Genomic DNA, 18,076 nt, shown 5'->3' with positions numbered 1-18,076 from the left:
AAATTTATACCCTGAAAATCTTATTGGTCTTTAAAGTGCTATGGGACTTGTGATCATGTTTTTCACATTTCAAGATAACGCCCTCTCTCTTTATATAATCCTATATCTGTAAATTGGCCTATCTACCTTTTCTTTCTCAATACTTCACCAACCTGGACAGGAAATGAAACTTGGAGGGAGAGGAGGGTAACAGCTTGGATATGCTCCATCTGGGGCATTTTAAATATGAAAAAAAATCAAAAGCCTCTTCTCACAAAAGAAAGACCTATATTAAATTACACTGGTGGCAATGAAGCTTTTGATTCTGGGTTTTGAGTCTGAGAAGAACAAAGCAGTCTGCAGTACGAAATCCACTTGGCTGAGATTACAACCTCGTTCAGGAGATGGCTGAGGAACAGGATGAGGTTCCTGGAGGTACGAAAGATATGATACAGAAAAACCAAAGGCAAGGAGGCTGAAGGAAGAGTGCAGAAGAGGCCATAGTTTAATAAAAGAAGAATTTGAAGGAAGGGTTGGTAGAGAATGGGGCTTGAGGAAAGGGCAGAAGACAGAAGGAACCACAGCAAGAAAGAGCTAACCAGAAAAGAGACTGAAGAAACATCATGTTGCTTAAAATGAGGAAGGGCTACACATTATGGAGTCAGAGAAAGGAGTATTTGGGTGAACAGATTGAAGTTAAAGCAAATGGGACAAAGTAAGTGGAAGCCTAAATAAGAGGAATCGGAGTAAATAAAGTGTCAGAATGGTTTTATTTAAGGGGCAGCAAAAGCAAACACACAAGAAATCACACACAACATACACACAGAGCTAACTAGAAAATAGGGAGGAAAAGGGTCGAGTGATTTTTACCAGTCTAGAAGATAGAGAACGTCCCTAGAGAGTAGCGGCCAAGTGAACAGCGCTTTGTGGTAAGAGGAAGGAGGTTCAGACATGCGTCTGGGGGTGTGCATAGGGTCCCAAGAACACACACACTGAGCACATGGCAGGGCAGTCCAATTATACTGGGGACATACCCTGTGGTAGGATTGCGTCTTCTGCCCCCCAACAATAGCTCAATGGCTATCTCTAGAGGTGAGACAATAAATGGGAAAGGTTTGATTAAACCTTCCAGGGTGTTACTAAAAGTAAGAAAAGTGATGGAGGAACCGCAATTAGTGGAAGAGAAGTTATCAGGTCCCCAATTAACTCTGGTTAGGAAGGAGGGAGGGAAGATCAGTAGGGTGCACGTGAGATTAACTCAGGAACTCCTGGAAAACCTCTTTTGCCTTTACATCTATGCACATGTCCGGGGTGTGGGGCTGCTAGCCAGTCCAGCCTCATGACTCATGTTCCAGTAATTTTCCATCTCCAGCTGGAGTTGGGAACTGTCCTGCCTAGCCAGGCAATGTGCCATGTGCTTGAAGCGCATAGAGAAAAGGCTTATATGTCCATATTCATAAGCATTTTTATTAGAATGAGGCTATGGCTTGACTGCTAACAATGGATCCAGTTAGCTAGATCAGCTGTGTCAAGGTAGGGCTCCATCCTCCAGGTTTAACTGAATTAGAAGAAATTTTTGTAGCTGCAGTAACTTGTTTCTCTAGAAGGACTGCTGGTTCTAGTATAACCTCTAAGCTCTAGTATAACCTCTAAGCTCTTGAATGAGTCTGCAAGGATCAACTAAACAACATCAAAGTGGGAATCACAATGTCCTTCAATATCTTTGCCTTTCCATACGTTAAAACAGCATTTAAAAATATACAAAAAATAATTTTAAAAGAACATAAAAACACACACAACATCAAAACGAGGCAGTGTACAATCTTTGGCTGATTCCGTACCTGTTGAATTAATGCACTTTATCTGTTGTTTGGAAGTGGATTTTTTGTTTTACGCTCAAAAAATTCAGTTCCAAATGATCTCTAAAGAGGATTGGAAGTGCATTATCCAACATGTGTGGAACCAGCCTTAATTAGTTACACTGTTCTATGTTCAGTGAAGTCAATAGCCTTATAAGGGTGTAACTCTGCTAAGGACTGCACTGCTAAACTCCTATCTAAAAACCAAAACAGATGTGATGTGAGAGGATGATAGGGATCCCAGACCCCCAGTGGGGGCGGGGAATCCCCTGCCCCCACTCCACCCTCAATAAGCTAACCGGCGGGGGGGCACCTTCCCTGTGGGCTCCCCCATGGTGCTGTGCGCTCCCGTGCGCAGCAGCCACTGGGATCAGGCCCGTTTTGGCCTGGATTGGGGCCACTGCAGAGCACGGGAGTGCTCCTACGCTCCACAGCACCTGAAAATGGGCCTGAACCATGGCAAAACGGGCTCGTTTTTGGGCACTGTGGAGCGCAGGAGAGGTCCTGCCCTCTGCAGAGCCCCGAAACGGAGGCTGTGCAATGACATCACTTCTGAAGTGATGTCATCGCACCTGTGGGGGGGGGCGTGTGTACGTGCTTCGTGCACACACCCCCTCTCCCCCAAGGTAAGTGCCAGGCCTCTATCCCCCGCCTGGAGGTTGAGTGGACCTGGCAACCCTAGAGGATGACCTCTTTCCAGATTTCTGATAGGTTAGCAAGTAGTATATGGGCCCCCAATTTGGACTCAGTCATGGCACGGGAGTAGGATTTTGCCCTTTCCACCCGAATTTGGTTCTCCTAATGGTTTTACTAATCAAAACTATTTCCATTGCTCCCCTGCCATAGGTACAGGAGGGAGGAATAGAAGCACAAAACCTTTCTCTCTCCAGATAAAAATCACTTTGGGTGGGGGAGTTTCTTGGTTTTTATGTTAGCTGTATTGACCACTGTTTAATGGTTAGAGATCAATACTTTAAATAAATAAAACCTCTCCCCATTTTTTCCCATACCAAATGTCTACGCCCCACTACAGGTAAGATTGTAAGAAGGCACTTCCTCTGCCTGCCTGGATACAATTGCATTACAAATTGCATTTTTGTCTTTGACATATATATGCCAACAGCAGGAGAGGAGGTTAGGTGACAGATGTGAAATATGTCTTGGGTTTCCTTCAAAACTGAAGTAAATCAAAATCCCAGCACAAATTAACTGTTTAAGATTATCAACCGACTCCTTGTTTGTATTCTCAAGGATATTCTCTCACCAATGTGTCTCAGCTTATCCTTTTTTATTGCTGTTGCAGTGGATTTCTGTTTTTATGGACAGCAAAATGAGTCTTTTATTCCTACTATAAAACCAGTCATTATGAGTGCTGTGGGTTAGAAAGACACAGCAGAGAGAGTGGTGCTGCTGACACAGACTTTTAAACAGTCCTATATCAACCCAACCTCCTCCTCAATTTCTTTATGCAAAAACAGACTTACTGCGAAGGCTGCTCTATGAAATGTTACCAGATGCAAGTCCTACGAAGAGGCGTAACTTATTCAGCTCCACTACACCTGCCACGGAACCCATAAGAATACAGAGACTAAAAGCAGTCATGGACTTGCACTTCAGAGTTCAACATCTGTCTATGCTCAGGTTAACAACCTTTCTCAATTCTTAATCTCAACTCTTCTTTCTTTCTAATGTTTCAGTTAATGAAGAGCTGCAGAATTGCACAAGAAATGTATAACAAGAACATTAATAGAAATAACAAAGGCACAATTCAGTGAAAGTTGAGCACTTTTTAAGTTCTATTGATTTCTAAAAGGAGAGATTTAAGCACATGATATTGAAATCAGAAGGGACTTTCAAGTACTTCCCTTGGTTGGATCGTTGAGTCTGACATGTCTACACCATTTTTTTCAAATATTCCATATCTAAAATAACCAAGTACACTGAAGTTTTCCAGTTCAGTTCTTAAAATACTCCTTCACATCCTAAAGTCAAGGGAAACAGCAGACTCTGCAGGGCAGAATACAGAAAAAAAATATGGCCAGCCCAGAAGTTGGGCTTTTGCACTAGGATTGCAAGATAGAAATATGAAAATAATTTTTTATGTTTAAAACGTGCATGCATTTAAATTTCACATATAGCTCTCCTTGCCAATGCAGATCAATGGTAGGTGTTGACGCACAGTGATGGAAATCATAACTTCCTGAAGTGGCTAAGGAAGTGAGGTAGAATATCCCTAGTCCAGATGCTGGCTTATCAATTAACTTGCCATGTGGTCTTCGGCAAGAAGGAATGATAAAGGCCTACCTCACTGGGGTTCTTTATATTTTCATCTGACCATCACAGGGACCTTTTGGATACTGCCCCTCCCCCCCCAAAAACAGATTTGAAAATGTTTTAGATTTTAAAGATTTTTGTGTGCACGTGGGACTGTGCCCTAGTCCTCCATGTACAAATGCAGCCTTTGGAAAAAGTAGACTCAGTGTTAGGGTAGCCAGGTCCGCCAACCCCCGGGCAGCAGGTTGGAGGCCCGGCACCTACCTTATGGCTTCCCCCTGTTCATACGCACTCCTGGCCTGCGCAGTGATGTCATTTCTGGGAACTGGGCCCAAATTGGGCCACTGTGGTGCACAAGAGCATCCCACGCCACCTGGGAGCGTGCCCCAGGAGGCATGTTCCCCCTGCCAGCCAGGTAAGTGGGGGCTGGAGGAGGACGGTGGGGGTGGGGGATCCCCTGCTCCCAGCGGAGGACTGGCAACCCTACTCAGAGTCCACCACTATTTCAAGAACACTTTCTCATTCCATAAGATTTACAGATTACAGCACCTATAGATTGTTGTCCCTGCAACAAGACACATCATATAATTTAGTCTAACCAATTTTGCTGGCTTTTTGACTTCAACGAGACACCAGGAAGAGAATGGGAGTTGGGAAACTGAAGTTGGGAAAACTGACTGGACAGGCTTCATTTGTCCATTATTCCCCAATTCATTATATTCCCACAGTTACAACAGCTATCTGGCTATGACCTCCACAAATCTAAAAGAAAGATACTCCAATTGCTATACAGACATAATCCACACTATATGCTTTTGTGGCTCCTAATAAGAAAGTCTCATCTGGACTCCAAATTTTAAAACCTTAGAAGCTAATGGCAAAAAAAAAAAAAATCTCCCTTCAAATATTCAAGCAAGCCTTTAATACCAATTAGCTTTCAACAACAAATTGGTTTTTAAAAAACACATTAATTTTTGTTGTAACTTTTGGTTTGTTGACTCAGAGATAATGCATCTTTTTACAAAAGGGATTTCTACTCATGAAGAAAAATATTTATATTCTATACAAAAAGGAGAGAGAGAGTTCAGTTCTTTTTAACTAACTTATGTGGATTTTCCATATCACTTTGCAAAAATCTCCATTAACAACATAGCTCTGCTAGAAGACAGAAGCCAAAGGAGATGTTCTGATGACCTAGGGAGACTGGAGTTGAAAGGTGACGAAGTCAGGAGCTGGATACAGACTAAATGGGCAAGTTCCACTACTTCACTCTTTTTACTGAAGACTCCCTTAAACATTCACCTATTCAACAGGAGCAGCATTTCATGGATATAATTGATCTGTAGGGAGAGGGAGGAGTCTGGAAAGTTCTGTTCCACTAATGGAAAATTTAGCCTGGATGCAACCCTAAGGGCCTGACCACCAGGCACACATGAAGTTATTCATGCAGCACAGCAGCAACTGGGCTCCCAGATGGTGGATTATCCTGCCCGTTTTCTGCTCCAGTCCCTACAGCAACCATTTCCCCTCGAGCACTATAGGGGTGGAGTGTGTTATGAGATTTTAAAATAATTGTGATTTACATACTGTTATACTATTAAATCAATAACAACTGATTTTTTTTAAAAAAACTTATGGTGGCACAATGGCTGCAGTGTGGGTGGGACTCAGAAAATCTTTCCCAAAATATTGCAGCAGAACAGGTTTGGGAAAGATTGCAGAAAAGTTGAAGAAAATCCAGGGTGTGTGTGGAATTACTAAGGTGCTAGTGGACTGGTGGTGAGTGCACTCATATCAGGGTTGACTTATGGTGACCCCTGGTGGGGTTTTCATGACAAGAGACTAACAGAGGTGGTTTGCCATTGCCTGCCTCTGCAACCCTGGTCTTCAATGGAGGTCTCCCATCCAATTACTAACCAAGGCTGACTCTGCTTAGCCTCTGAATCTGATGAGATGAAGCTCACCTGGACTATCCAGGTCAAGGCATGCTGAGGGTAAGAGGGGGAAAAACTTTGATTCCCAGTAGCCAGGACCAAGAACACTTATGTAAGCGACCCAGAAGAAAAAACAATATCAGTATCCACAATAGTTTAATTACATTCTTAGCAACAATCAGTGTCCATGTAACTCACAACAGGAAAAACAATACTTAATGGAAAAATGGCACATATATGTCATTGCTCAATTAGCAAGAGATCAGGTGGCCACTGTGTCCTTTGAGTAAAAAATACTGAACAGTCTTTATTTAGGTTGCTCCTTTTCTCTATAATTGCTTATTTTTATAATGTAATACAAACTTCTGTTTGTTTCCATCCCCACATTATACACCACACACACAGTACTTGCTAAATGTATGAAAATTAGCTCTGCTAGATTCAGAGTGAAAATAGGGCTTGCTACCTATTAATATTATGAGAAATATTCATAGCATCCATCCAGTGATGCTTTATCACTTTAATTAACCATAAAGAAAAATAGTCTCATAAATACTAAAAAAGGTCACTACTGCCAGCAATTCAGTGGAATAGTTGAGCTGGGATTAATTAGTTATTTCCATCTCCCCCTTTTCTATCTCCCCAGCAACCATCTCAGCAGTTTCATATTTTCTAGGATACTGAAGAATGCTGTTCTATAATACCCTGCCAACTTTTATTCTGGCAAAGCCATTGTATCTTCAATCTGACATATAAATTTACTAGGTAATGTTTCTACTAGAGATAGAGGGGTTGGATCCTATGACTCCCTTTCATCAAGTCTTCTTCCAGCTCACAGAGAGACATTTCCTTCAACAAAGATTATTCTCTGTCAGAGGAAGCCTTTTCCTATCAGGAAAAAAACCATTATCCACTGAAGGAAATATTTCTCCCTAGAAGGCAGATTTAATGGAAAAGTATCATAGGATCCAACTCAAAATGGCAGTGTTGTCAAGTTGTGGATTGATTCATGGTGACCCCTGCTGGAGTTTTCAAGGCAAGAAACTAACAGAGGTGGTTTGCCATTGCCTGCCTCTGCACAGCCACATAGATCTTCCTTGGAGGTCTTCCATCTAATTGCTAGCCAAGGCTGACCCTGCTTAGCTAGTTCAGTGTAGTGGTTAAGAGTGGCAGACTTTAATCAGGAGAACCAGGTTGGATTCCCCACTCCTCCGTCTGAAGCCAGCTGGGTGGCCGTGGGTCAGTCACAGCTCTTCAAAGCTCTCTCAGCCCCACTCACCTCACAGGGTGATTGTTGGGAAGATAATAACACACTTTGTAAACTGCTCTGAGTGGGCATTAATTTGTCCTGAAGAGCAGTATGTAAATCAGATGTTGTTGCTGTTGTTATTATTATTATTTAAACAATGGCAGAAAGATATATCCAGACTTATATTAAATGTTATTAATGCCCTTCTTTTTGCAACCGTCCTGGATTTATATTATGGCGGTGCCCGTGGTTTATAGTAGTCTGATTTGATTAGAGGTGCTTGGATTTTTTCATGTTACTTGGTTCATGTTGTTATGATGCTTTTTATTATACGGTTTAATTGTATGTCTTTGTTGTAAGCCGCCCTGTGCCCACTTGTGAGAAGGGCAAGATATAAGCTGAATTAAATAAACAAACAAACAAAGATAAGAACTGATGAGATTGGGCTTGCCTGGGCTATTCAAGTCAGGGAACTCAAAATGATGGTGGAAAGTTTATCTGCAATGTTAGGTAGCTAGGAACAGGGTGCCCAGGAAAAATAATGACACCACCAATACAACTAATAGATTTCCAAATGATAGGCTTTATGCCGGTGGCTTCCAGTCAAAGGAGTGCATATACTGGGTGATCACTTTCTGTGCAGGGCTTCCTATTTTACATATAAATCTCCCTATCAGCTTAATACCTGGTTTGTCTTACTTTTAAAGAATTATAATGATGATATATTTAGCTAAGTTTAAGAAATGTTAGGTCTAATTTTTATTCCATGCCTTTTGTCTGGACTTCTAGTATTAATATATTAGACAAGTTCTTGTCTAATAAAAGAATTATGCTTTATTTTAAGCTAGCAAAAAAGCCTGCTGTGTTTAACAATACAATGGGCTCTAGCGGGGCCTTGTCAGGGCATGCGCTGCCCCAGCAGCATTACTGAGCTCTGCACCAGCCCAATTTGGCCTCAAATGGACAGAAATCAGGCCGGTGCGGCATGCAGCAGCTCTCTGGGGCTGCCCCACCCCAGCAGTGTTTCTGTGCTCTGCACCAGCCTGATTTGGCCTCAAGCGGGTGGAAATCAGGCTGATGCAGAGCACAGCAGCACTCCACAGCCCATCTTGACACCCCAGCCTGCTTGGGGTGTGTTGAGGGCCAGCTTGGCATGGCAGGTCTTCCTGATGCCTTGGTGGCTGTGGTGGCGCAGCCCTCCAGGGACCCCAAGGAGGCTGCTGCAGTGATGGAGAAGGCCAGTGCAAGAGCGCAGCCCTCCCTGCCGGCATGCCGAGTGGTAGTGCTGGGCTGCACTGAGTCTTCCTGCGGCCACTGCGAAGCCTTGAGAGTGGTGCGCCGGGCTTCCCCAACCCCTCCTAAGCAAGCCATATTGGCAATGACTCTTTATCCTCGTGTAGGCCAGAGTGCTCCTGAGTGGGGATAAAACGTGAGTTGTCACCAATATGGCTTGCTTTTTATATAGTAGGATAAAACCATTAACTCAAAGAAGTTCTTAAATTGTTCTGCTGACAATCTTTGATCATGCTGCAAAATGTAAGTCTCTTTCAGAGAGCTTGCTAGTAGCCTCTGCAAATGAAGCAAAACTGAATTATTCAAGAGGGATTTATACTCAGATAGGAGGGCAGAACTGTAAGGAAGTGGTTTCAAAGAGATGCATAAGGAGAGGGGTAGGGACTATAGATTCTTGCTAGTTTTAAAGCTTTGCAAATTTGCATTTATATACCCTATTATATTGTTTATTGAAATGTCTTTGAAATTGACTATACTGTGTAGTCCACCTTGAGCCTCAATAAAAAAGGTGGACTATAAATAACGTAAATAATAAAAATAAATAAATAAATAAATAATGAGGGATTTTGCAGCTGTGTTCAGATAATGAGGCTTTAAAACTCTCCAAGAGCTGAATTCAGTGTAGATCTTCAGACTGGATGCAAATTAAATAATTTGTCACAACATCCTTTTAACAGGTGATTCCTGGGACCTTCTACATGCAAAGTATACGTTCTACCACTCACCTATAGCCCCTCCCCACAGCTAGACTCAGTTAACAAACTGGCAGCAATATTTTGTAGCATTTGAAGTTAAAATCATCTTCAGGCACATCTCCAAGTATTTTACAATCTACTTCACAAATTACAAAAGTGTGGGTCAGTGTGGCAAGATCAGCTGCAACTAGGAGAGGATAGTTTCCAGGTAAGATGAAGGGTAATGGAAGTGCTCCTAGCAACAGCTCCAGTCTGTTTTTCCATCAGCAAGGCTGAGTCCACAAATACTCCAGAGACTCTTCACAAACTGAAAACAGCTGAACAGACGTTAACTTTTTCAACCAGTATACCTTGTTTTGTCTGGATTCAGTTTCAGGTTGTTTGCTCGCATCCACTTAACCAAAGCATTCAGGCACTGATTCAAGATCTGGACAGCTGCCGCTGAGGGTTTTGTAAATGATTATATTTGGGTGTTATCGGCATATTGATTATAGCCATCTCCAGCACTATGAATGATCTCATTCAGCAGGTGTGCCTGAGGAACGGTGTATCTGAGATCCCAGACTAACAAAATCAACCTCTTATGGAAACTCTTTGTGAGTATTGTCACAAAACACCAAAACGACTGGTCAGTGCTCTCTGTAACCACTATTCCATTTTCCAAATCCTTCTGTATTTTGTGGTCTGCAACATTAAATACTGGTGGGAGATGCAACAAAATTAACACAGAATTTGTATTGTTATAGTACATGGTTGAAACATGTTGAATGTTGACAGTTGCGTATGACTGTTGATAGCCCCAAATGAATTTTATGAATGTCAGCATTAACCAGCAAACATCCTCACTTGCCCGACACACACCAGAAAATTATCAGTCTCATCTAGATAACAGCCACTGTTCACTGTAAGGGGGTGGTGCTGGTGCAAAGGTAATTTTTAACCATGATAGTATAATGTAGGAAGGGCATGGGGAAGTCATGCATGAGAAGGGAGAGTCTTGGGGTTGGAGTGTGCTGTCCTGCTCCTGATCTCTTAACAATGATTAGACATGAGCATGTTGTGTTTTCTGCTATTGTGAAATAGCAGTTTATGGAACAGGTGCAACTCCTTTTACTGCTCAAGAAGCCTGGCAGTAAAGGCAATTATTAAAGATTATGATGATGTTAACAACAGGATTTGTTTAAATTAGAGATCACTGCAAGTAACTAACGCTGATGGATAGGAGGGTTTTTTGTTTTTTTCCTTATAAATGTTTTGTTACCTTGCAAAAGCAGAATTAGAAGGTCATTTCCACAGCTGAGCCAGCTACTAAGTGACAGAAAATAAAGGAAATGCCAATTGTCATTTTATCGCAGAAAAATAACTATGGGAGCCTTAGCTTTAGCAGCAGATCAGTTGCCACTCATATTTCTGACCCAATAAAATCTGGCTTTGTTTATTTCATGATGGAACATGTTTTGTGGACAGAGCAGAACAATCTAATTATGCCAAAAGAAAATGTAAAAACAACACACACTTTAAAAATATTTAGAACAAACAGCAGGAAAATACCGTTTGTCTCTAGAGTCTAAATTTAAACAAATGCTGTTCTGATATTTCTGTACTCCAGAATGCTCCTTAGTTGACTCTTTCAGTGCCAAAGTCACAACCAATTTTAGGCAGCATTTAGGCCAAGTCCACAGAGTGTAGGATAAGTTTTTACCATTTACGCTGTAACTGAAGCTGTAACTGGACAAAGGTTTCAAACCAAAAATGACGGGGTTCTGAATGCATGAAGTTGCCTTATACTGAGTAAGAGACTGCCCCATCCAACTGATCAGTACTGTAGTATCTATTCTGTCTGGCAGTGGTTCTCAAGGATAACAGACAAAGATCTTTCCCAACACCTGCCAAACAAGATACTTGAATTTGGTATGTGAAGGACTGTCCCGGGACTTTCTGAATGCAAAGCACATGCTTCTGGCCATAGTATTACCTAGGAGGACCTGGACCTCAAGCGTCACCATTAATCCATTGGGAACAACTAGCAATACAAAGTTTTATCTAACTAAGAAGAGTCCACTGAACTTTGAATAAATTCAGCGACATCTAAGGTGCCAGTGGATCCTGTTTTATTTTTAAACTAATAACTATGTTTATATACCACTCTTCTAGATAGATTAGTGCCCCACTCAGAGTGGTGAACAAAGTCAGTGTATCATTATCCCCGCAATACAGCTGGGGAGCTGAGAATGAGAAGAGTGGCTTACCCTGCAGAGCTCATGGTGGTCGTGGGATTCAAACCAGAGGAGAGCTGATTTGCAACCAAGCCACTTAACCACAATGCTACAGCAGCTGGAGCTCCACAAACTACTTAAGATTAATGAATGTTTAATAGTTCTTCATGTTTAAGAATGATTTTATGCATTAAACAGAAGCAATCAGGAGAATATTATGTATATGCTGGATATGTTAGTTGGTTAAAACAGCAATTCTACCAAACTTCTGTCCATGAGTAGAGAGGCAAACACAAATGCTATATTTAAGATTCCTACTCCTTCCTCCTCTATCACCACAATATAAACTAAAATGACGAAAATCAACATTCAGGTGCTTTAAAAAAAATGATTTTTAAAACCAAGACAATAGGTGGAGAAACAAACTAAGATGCATGTTGTTTATATACACTGACCAGTTCTCTAGTAAGAAGTTAGCAGGATTAGTATCAATGGTTGTCAACAATATGAAAAAAAGAGCAACCCAGTTTGTTTTCTTCCTTCTTTAATCAGGCTTACCAGTCTGGACTAGATTCTATTCAGAGAATTGAAAAAAAAATCAAGTATTAATGCCGTAAGGCATTCTAACCCATGCTGGTGTCTCTTAAAATAGTATCTTTGAAGGGGCACAACATTTTTGGAAGTGATTAGATATGTGCTTTATCTAACAGAGTACATACATCATTTAGAAATCCTCTGCATAATCCAATTGCAATTATTTTTCATTGACAATACTCTTAGCTGTAATAAAGAATTATATTTAATATTTAGGGTTAGAATTTCAAAAGCTCAGTTGTTTTGAAAGCTAGTAGTTCTCCAGCAATTTTTTGTGCAATGGTTTTGGACCACAGAGACCTGAGTTCAAAACTTCATTCAACCATGAAGCTCACTGGGTCAGCCCCTATCACAGCCTAGCCTACCTGACCTTACCTGCTATAAGGATGAACAGGGGAGGAAGGAAAGAAACAGCTCCTTGAGCACTGAGGGAGGGAGGACTGGCTGTTAATAAAATAAGAGGGTAGAGCTCACCTGTGTGGCCCCTCATCAAATATCTAACACACCACTGCAACTTCCAGAAACGTTCATTCTAAGCACAAGGATCTTTTCTCTGGATCTTGCTGTCTCAGTGAAATGTAACATTCTCTTTCTCTCTCTCTTCCTCACACACACTGCTTGAAACATAAAAGGCAAAAATATGCAACAGTCTATCACCAGACAACTGTGTAGCTAACACTGGATAAGTGATGTTGGGAGTTATATTATCCCTCATAGACTATCCAAATATAGTGCTAGATACGGATGATGACTGAGCAGAGCAGTGCTATGCAGAAATAACTCCACCCAGTTGATCTCAGTCATCTTAGATTGGAATAACTGCACTGCATAATGAGCTCAACAGGAAGTCCTGAGTTATTCACTGATGAAGAACATTAGCAATCAGAAAGGGGGTACGCAGTTGGCTCTATGACCAGAACCTCCCAAGAACTGCCCCAAGTTGGTTAAGACAGAGCAAGAGAAATACAGTAGAGATATTCTTCTTTAGCATCATCCAACACAATTATTATCAAGAGAAATGTAACTGTCCAATGTGCCTCCAAACACACAGAGAAAAAAGCTATAGCAGTAGCTAAGATTGCATTAACAAACTGAAAGCAGAATACAGGACTGAAGGCCATAGAGAAAGAAGTAAAGAGGTGTCTTTAAACAAATACCCAAGAGAGGACAAATTAAGACACTTGTTTTATCTCAGAACACTGTAATTTTCTAGTACTTGGTTCCAACATGCAGAAGAAGGAACAGGCTATGCATTAGTGGGTATTTTGCCAGAATTGCTGCCTTTTTCAGAAAGCATCCCAAACCAGCAATTGTCACAAAATAGCAAATACAAGCTTTCTAGTTCCTCAGAACTCTTCATCAAATTGGAAGGAAAAAGAGGGGGAGGATGGTTGAAGAGATGGGGGGAGGGGGGACTTGCTTTAGGGCACATTGCCCAATCCCCAAAATTTGCAACTTATAACTTTCTTAATATGGAGGCCAGGGACATTGCTTACTAATTAGATTGTGAGGTGCTAGGTAAAAATCAGACTGCAAGGTTTCCAAGATGTTCATGTGATAAAGTAGAAAAAATATCTGAAAATATAAATACCAGCAGATTATCAGAACACTCCCCGGCTCTATTCAAAGTACAAGTCACTGTAAGACTCTGCAAAACAGAGCCTTACAATTAAGTAGCAAGCAAAAAAGAGGGTTTCAAAAGCAGATGTGAAAGGCACCAGATACAAAATTCACCTCCTGTAATCTAGAAGCCATCCATCCTAGCATGACTTTTCACCAACCAGGCAGTTGCTTCCAGCAAGGACATGACATGACAAATGCAAGAAGGATCAGCACACAAGGCTTCTGCCAAGGAAGCACTCCTGCTAATTAAAACTACAATCTGAATGTATGTGCACTTCTAGGAAGAACAACCTACATTAAATATATAAAGAAAAGACATATCATGTTCATGGGTTCAGGCAGCTGAGTTATGCCAAATGTTAACACATGAACATTTTGGTACAGAGGGTGAGCTTTTAAGGTCCAGAATATTCTCAGGAACAAAAAACCCCAGTGTTTTACTTAGGGATTTTTCAGATTTGGGTATCAGAAATGTGAGAAATATCAGTATTCATGATATTCAGGCCCAAAATAATAGTATAGTACTCAGATTTGCCTTGGAAGGGAGGGATCTGAAAACATTTGGCTCTATTATTCCCTTTGAGGGAATCTGGAGGGTCTATTTTCAAAGCGAACTACTGACCCACATGATGATTCAGAGCTCCTCCCTTGCTCCTCAGCTGAGAAAACAAAGAAAAAGAAAAAAAAGGGGGAGAGAACCCAAGATACACTTTCAGGGTGAGGAGTATTGTAAGGTGGGTTCTGCTGGGATTCTCCAATTCTGTTAGGCTTTATTAGTTCTTTTGGGGAGGCTCAGATCAGTTGTTGCTCTTCTGTGTTTGGGTAAGCCTTCTTTATCCTGGAGAAAACATGCAATTTACTCCTACCCATAGGCTACCATGGAGAGTGCTGGGGAAGGGGACGTTGTTCCATGGCCCTGAGCATTTGACCTCTTGGTATGATTCACTTGAAACTTGGGGGCGGGATCCTTAAACACAGCACTCACTGCACTGCAATTTCGTGTAGCTTACTTTTTAAAAATGTCCTCCAGCCCCTAGGAAAGGTTACCCCATAGAGAATAATGAACCTGGACTGGTTAATTCTGAATATATTGGGAATTAACAAAGAAGCCAATACCAGTACATCCTGAATTTGACTAGGATTCCTGAACATATCCCTCATTACCAAGAATGTATTTTGGGTATATATTTGGACCGGATACATCAAATCACACACCCCAAGTTTCACCTGCTTGGGCACCCATTAGCTGCTGTTGAAAGCCACTCTCACTCAGCAAGGCAAAACCCCCAACAGGTTTTTTGAGTACTAGCTGCAGGGGTGGTGTTAGCCACAGGGCATCCAGGGCATCTGCCCCAGGCCCCACACTGTGGAGGAGGGGGGTTGAGCTGGGAGCCCCAAATGCCCTGCAACTGCTGCCATGAAGCCTCTACCACTATAGAGTTGTTGCTGATCCCCCATTGTCTGAGACTGAGGCAGGGGGCTGTAGGGGGCACCTGACCCACGGTACCTGAATGTTTCCAGGGGTCTATCCTCAAGTTTTGCTGGGGCCCTAGAATCAATAAGACTTGAGTAGATGGGACACCACATATGTCTTGTAGGCTGTGTTTGGCTTGATGGGGCGCAGGGCATGTTATACAGCAAAATGTTGTGCTCGCTTAAGAACGAACTTGGATGGAACTTGCCCAGTTACGAACCAGTTCATGGTTCGTGGGGTTTAAATGGCCCTTTCTGGTAGGGAAAGGGGCATTTAAGCATTTAAAGGGCCCTTTCCTTCCATTTGCAAGGGGCAGGACCCCCTCGCCGACTGCCAGCTGATAGTTTAAAGGGACCTGCCACTTGCAAGCAGCAGGGCCCTTTAAACAGCTCAACCCCCAGCCATGGCTGCCATTTGAGGGGCGGAAAGGCCATTTTTGGCTTCCTTTGCTGTCCTGCATGCCTGCAGGGCAGTGGAGGAGGCCAAAAAGGGCCCTCCCGCCTCCTCAAAGGGACCTAACACTTGCAAGTGGCAGGAAAAGTTTACATGGCCATTTCCCCCAGGGAAATGGCCATTTAAACTGCCCCTTTAATACGAACCAAACGAACCAGTAGTCCAGTTTGTGGAAGTTCATGGAAACGAGCTTCCATGAACCCTGGTTCGCGAACCCTGAACCAGGCTGGTTCTTGGGGTTTTTTGGTTCGTATTTAGGTTCGTGCCCATCTCTACTTAAGAACCCTGCTCTAAATATTAGGCATCAACTGCAGAAGTATTTTGCCAGGATTTTCAGTCAATAGTATAAATCTGAGCCATTTTCATTTACAGTTTTAGGCATAAATCTAGGATAACATTAAAATGCTGAGGTAATGTTGTAGAGAACTGTTTCCTCCTGTTTTAGTAACGATGCAGACAATCCAAGACAGCTGCAGGACTGAGTCAGCCAGGAAGTCTTCCCTCCAACCACACAAGTACTGACGTCCTTAAAACACTAACCTTCATCACTTCTACCTGCAGGTCTTCGTTGAGGGAGGGAGTTACTCTGACTGCATTCAGCATCTGATTAAGCAACTGCTTGTCATCAGAGTCTGCTGCCATGGTTACAAACCTCTCATCAGACAGCAGTTTCTGCAAGAGAAATTGAGCTGTTTAATCTCAGAGACTATTGATTTGCTTGCTACATAATACCGGTACAAAGAATCATATTACACACAAAATACATTTTCCAGTTCCTGGGACAACAGAAACTAGGCATTGATGTATCAGCTGACGCATGCATGTACATCATTTAATTTCCCATCACTTGATTATTCAAGTGACCAACATATACGTGCTAATCTGCCCTGATTATGGGTATTTCTGCATAGTTTGATGCTGTTGCTAAGTGGTTTTTTCCCTACCTTTCCACAGTATTGTGGTGCATTCATGCACCTCCCAGGTTTTGTTCAATCTGCTTTGATCTGAAGTTTTCAGAAAGTCCACCACAAAGCCTGGGTGGCTGTGCTGTGAGCAGAAAAGTTTGGATTTTCCTGATCCTGCCCACACAGCAGCCATTTCCCACATGGTACCATTTCCTCTCCTTGCTGCAGACAGTTTTTCTTTATTTATTTAACCAGCGATCTAATAGTCATATACTGATATAGCAAAATATGTACTAGGTTCTCTGAATTCCTGGCTTTCATTAAAAAACTAAGTTTTTTCTTGAAAAGCATATCTACACAACAAAAAAGGATACTTTTTTTAAAACTTGAAAGCTGGGAACACAGGTAACCTGATACATATTTTACTATAATTGTGTATCAATATAATATTATTAAATCACTGGATTGGGTGGGGGGAACTACCAGGGAAACCTGCTGTGTGGAAGCCATTATTGCTGTGCTGTCATAGCAGCCACAGAGAAACTAAACAAGTCTGCCCCCATGTGGGAAACATCTATCACAAATTTCATGCCTATCTATATAGCTCTATCACATTTTTATCCCAGCATTCTTCCAAGGAGCTCAGAGTAACATTCATGGTACTCCCCTTCCATTTTATTCTCAGATCAACACAGTTAGGTTAGGATGAGAGAAAGTGACTGGCCCATGGTAACCCAGTGTGCTTTATGATAGAGTGGGGATTTGAATCTGGGTATCTTACTTTTAGTCCAACATGGAAGTACCATAAAACCTGAACAACCTCTGAAATGGATTGCAGCAGCATGGCTGGTGAGAGAGCGGAGGCAGTGACATGTGCAGTCTGTGGTATGTTTGTATTCTTACCTGAGGGTAACAGCAACTACACTTGCAGCAAGTATAAGTTGGTAGTCCTACTGGAGGAGAAGATACAGGGACTTGAGGCACGCTTGTCCACACTCAAATTAATAAGAGAAGGTGAAAAGTACATGGACAGAACACATGAAGCACTTTTCAAAGGGCAACATGAAGAGGAGGGAAAGATATCTCAGGATTTGAAGGAACCCCCAATACAAGAGGCAGGCACATGGAAGACAGTAACCCACAGGAGCAGGATAATCAGGAGACATTCTGAACCTCTGATACTAGGCAATCAGTTCCAGGATCTCCCCAAAGATATTGATTCTGGACCACTGGATCAAGAGCTACTCCCCCAGACTCCTCGAACCTTGAAAAAAATTTATCAGCCCCCTGCAGATGAGAAGACTCGAGCCTCCATTCCTTAGTATAGGAGAAGGCATGTGCTGGTAATTGGGGACTCCCTACTGAGAGGGGTAGAGGGTAAAGTGTGCCGACCAGATTTGCCATCTTGAGAGGTATGCTGTCTACCAGATGCATGCATCCAGGATGTGACAGAAAGGGTAGGAAGACTTATCAAACCCACAGATTATTATCCCTTCCTCCTGATGCATGTGGGAACAAATGAAATAGC

At 42.1% G+C, this 18,076-nt stretch overlaps 1 protein-coding gene across 1 annotated transcript in view; it reads right to left on the bottom strand.

The window, feature by feature from the left end:
• ARFGEF3 (ARFGEF family member 3) overlaps positions 1-18,076 on the bottom strand; it is a 130,464-nt gene that overhangs the window by 82,204 nt on the left and 30,184 nt on the right. Inside the window, exon 4 of the mRNA XM_054983266.1 lies at positions 16,184-16,315. Within this exon, the coding sequence (XP_054839241.1) occupies positions 16,184-16,315 (132 nt within the window). The remainder of the gene's footprint in view (positions 1-16,183; positions 16,316-18,076) is intronic.

This window comes from Eublepharis macularius, chromosome 1 (genome assembly GCF_028583425.1).
Source record: "Eublepharis macularius isolate TG4126 chromosome 1, MPM_Emac_v1.0, whole genome shotgun sequence".
In the NCBI taxonomy this organism is placed as follows: Eukaryota; Metazoa; Chordata; class Lepidosauria; order Squamata; family Eublepharidae; genus Eublepharis; species Eublepharis macularius.
The sequence above is the reverse complement of the archived record's forward strand: the minus strand, read 5'-3'. Positions and strand labels throughout refer to the sequence as shown.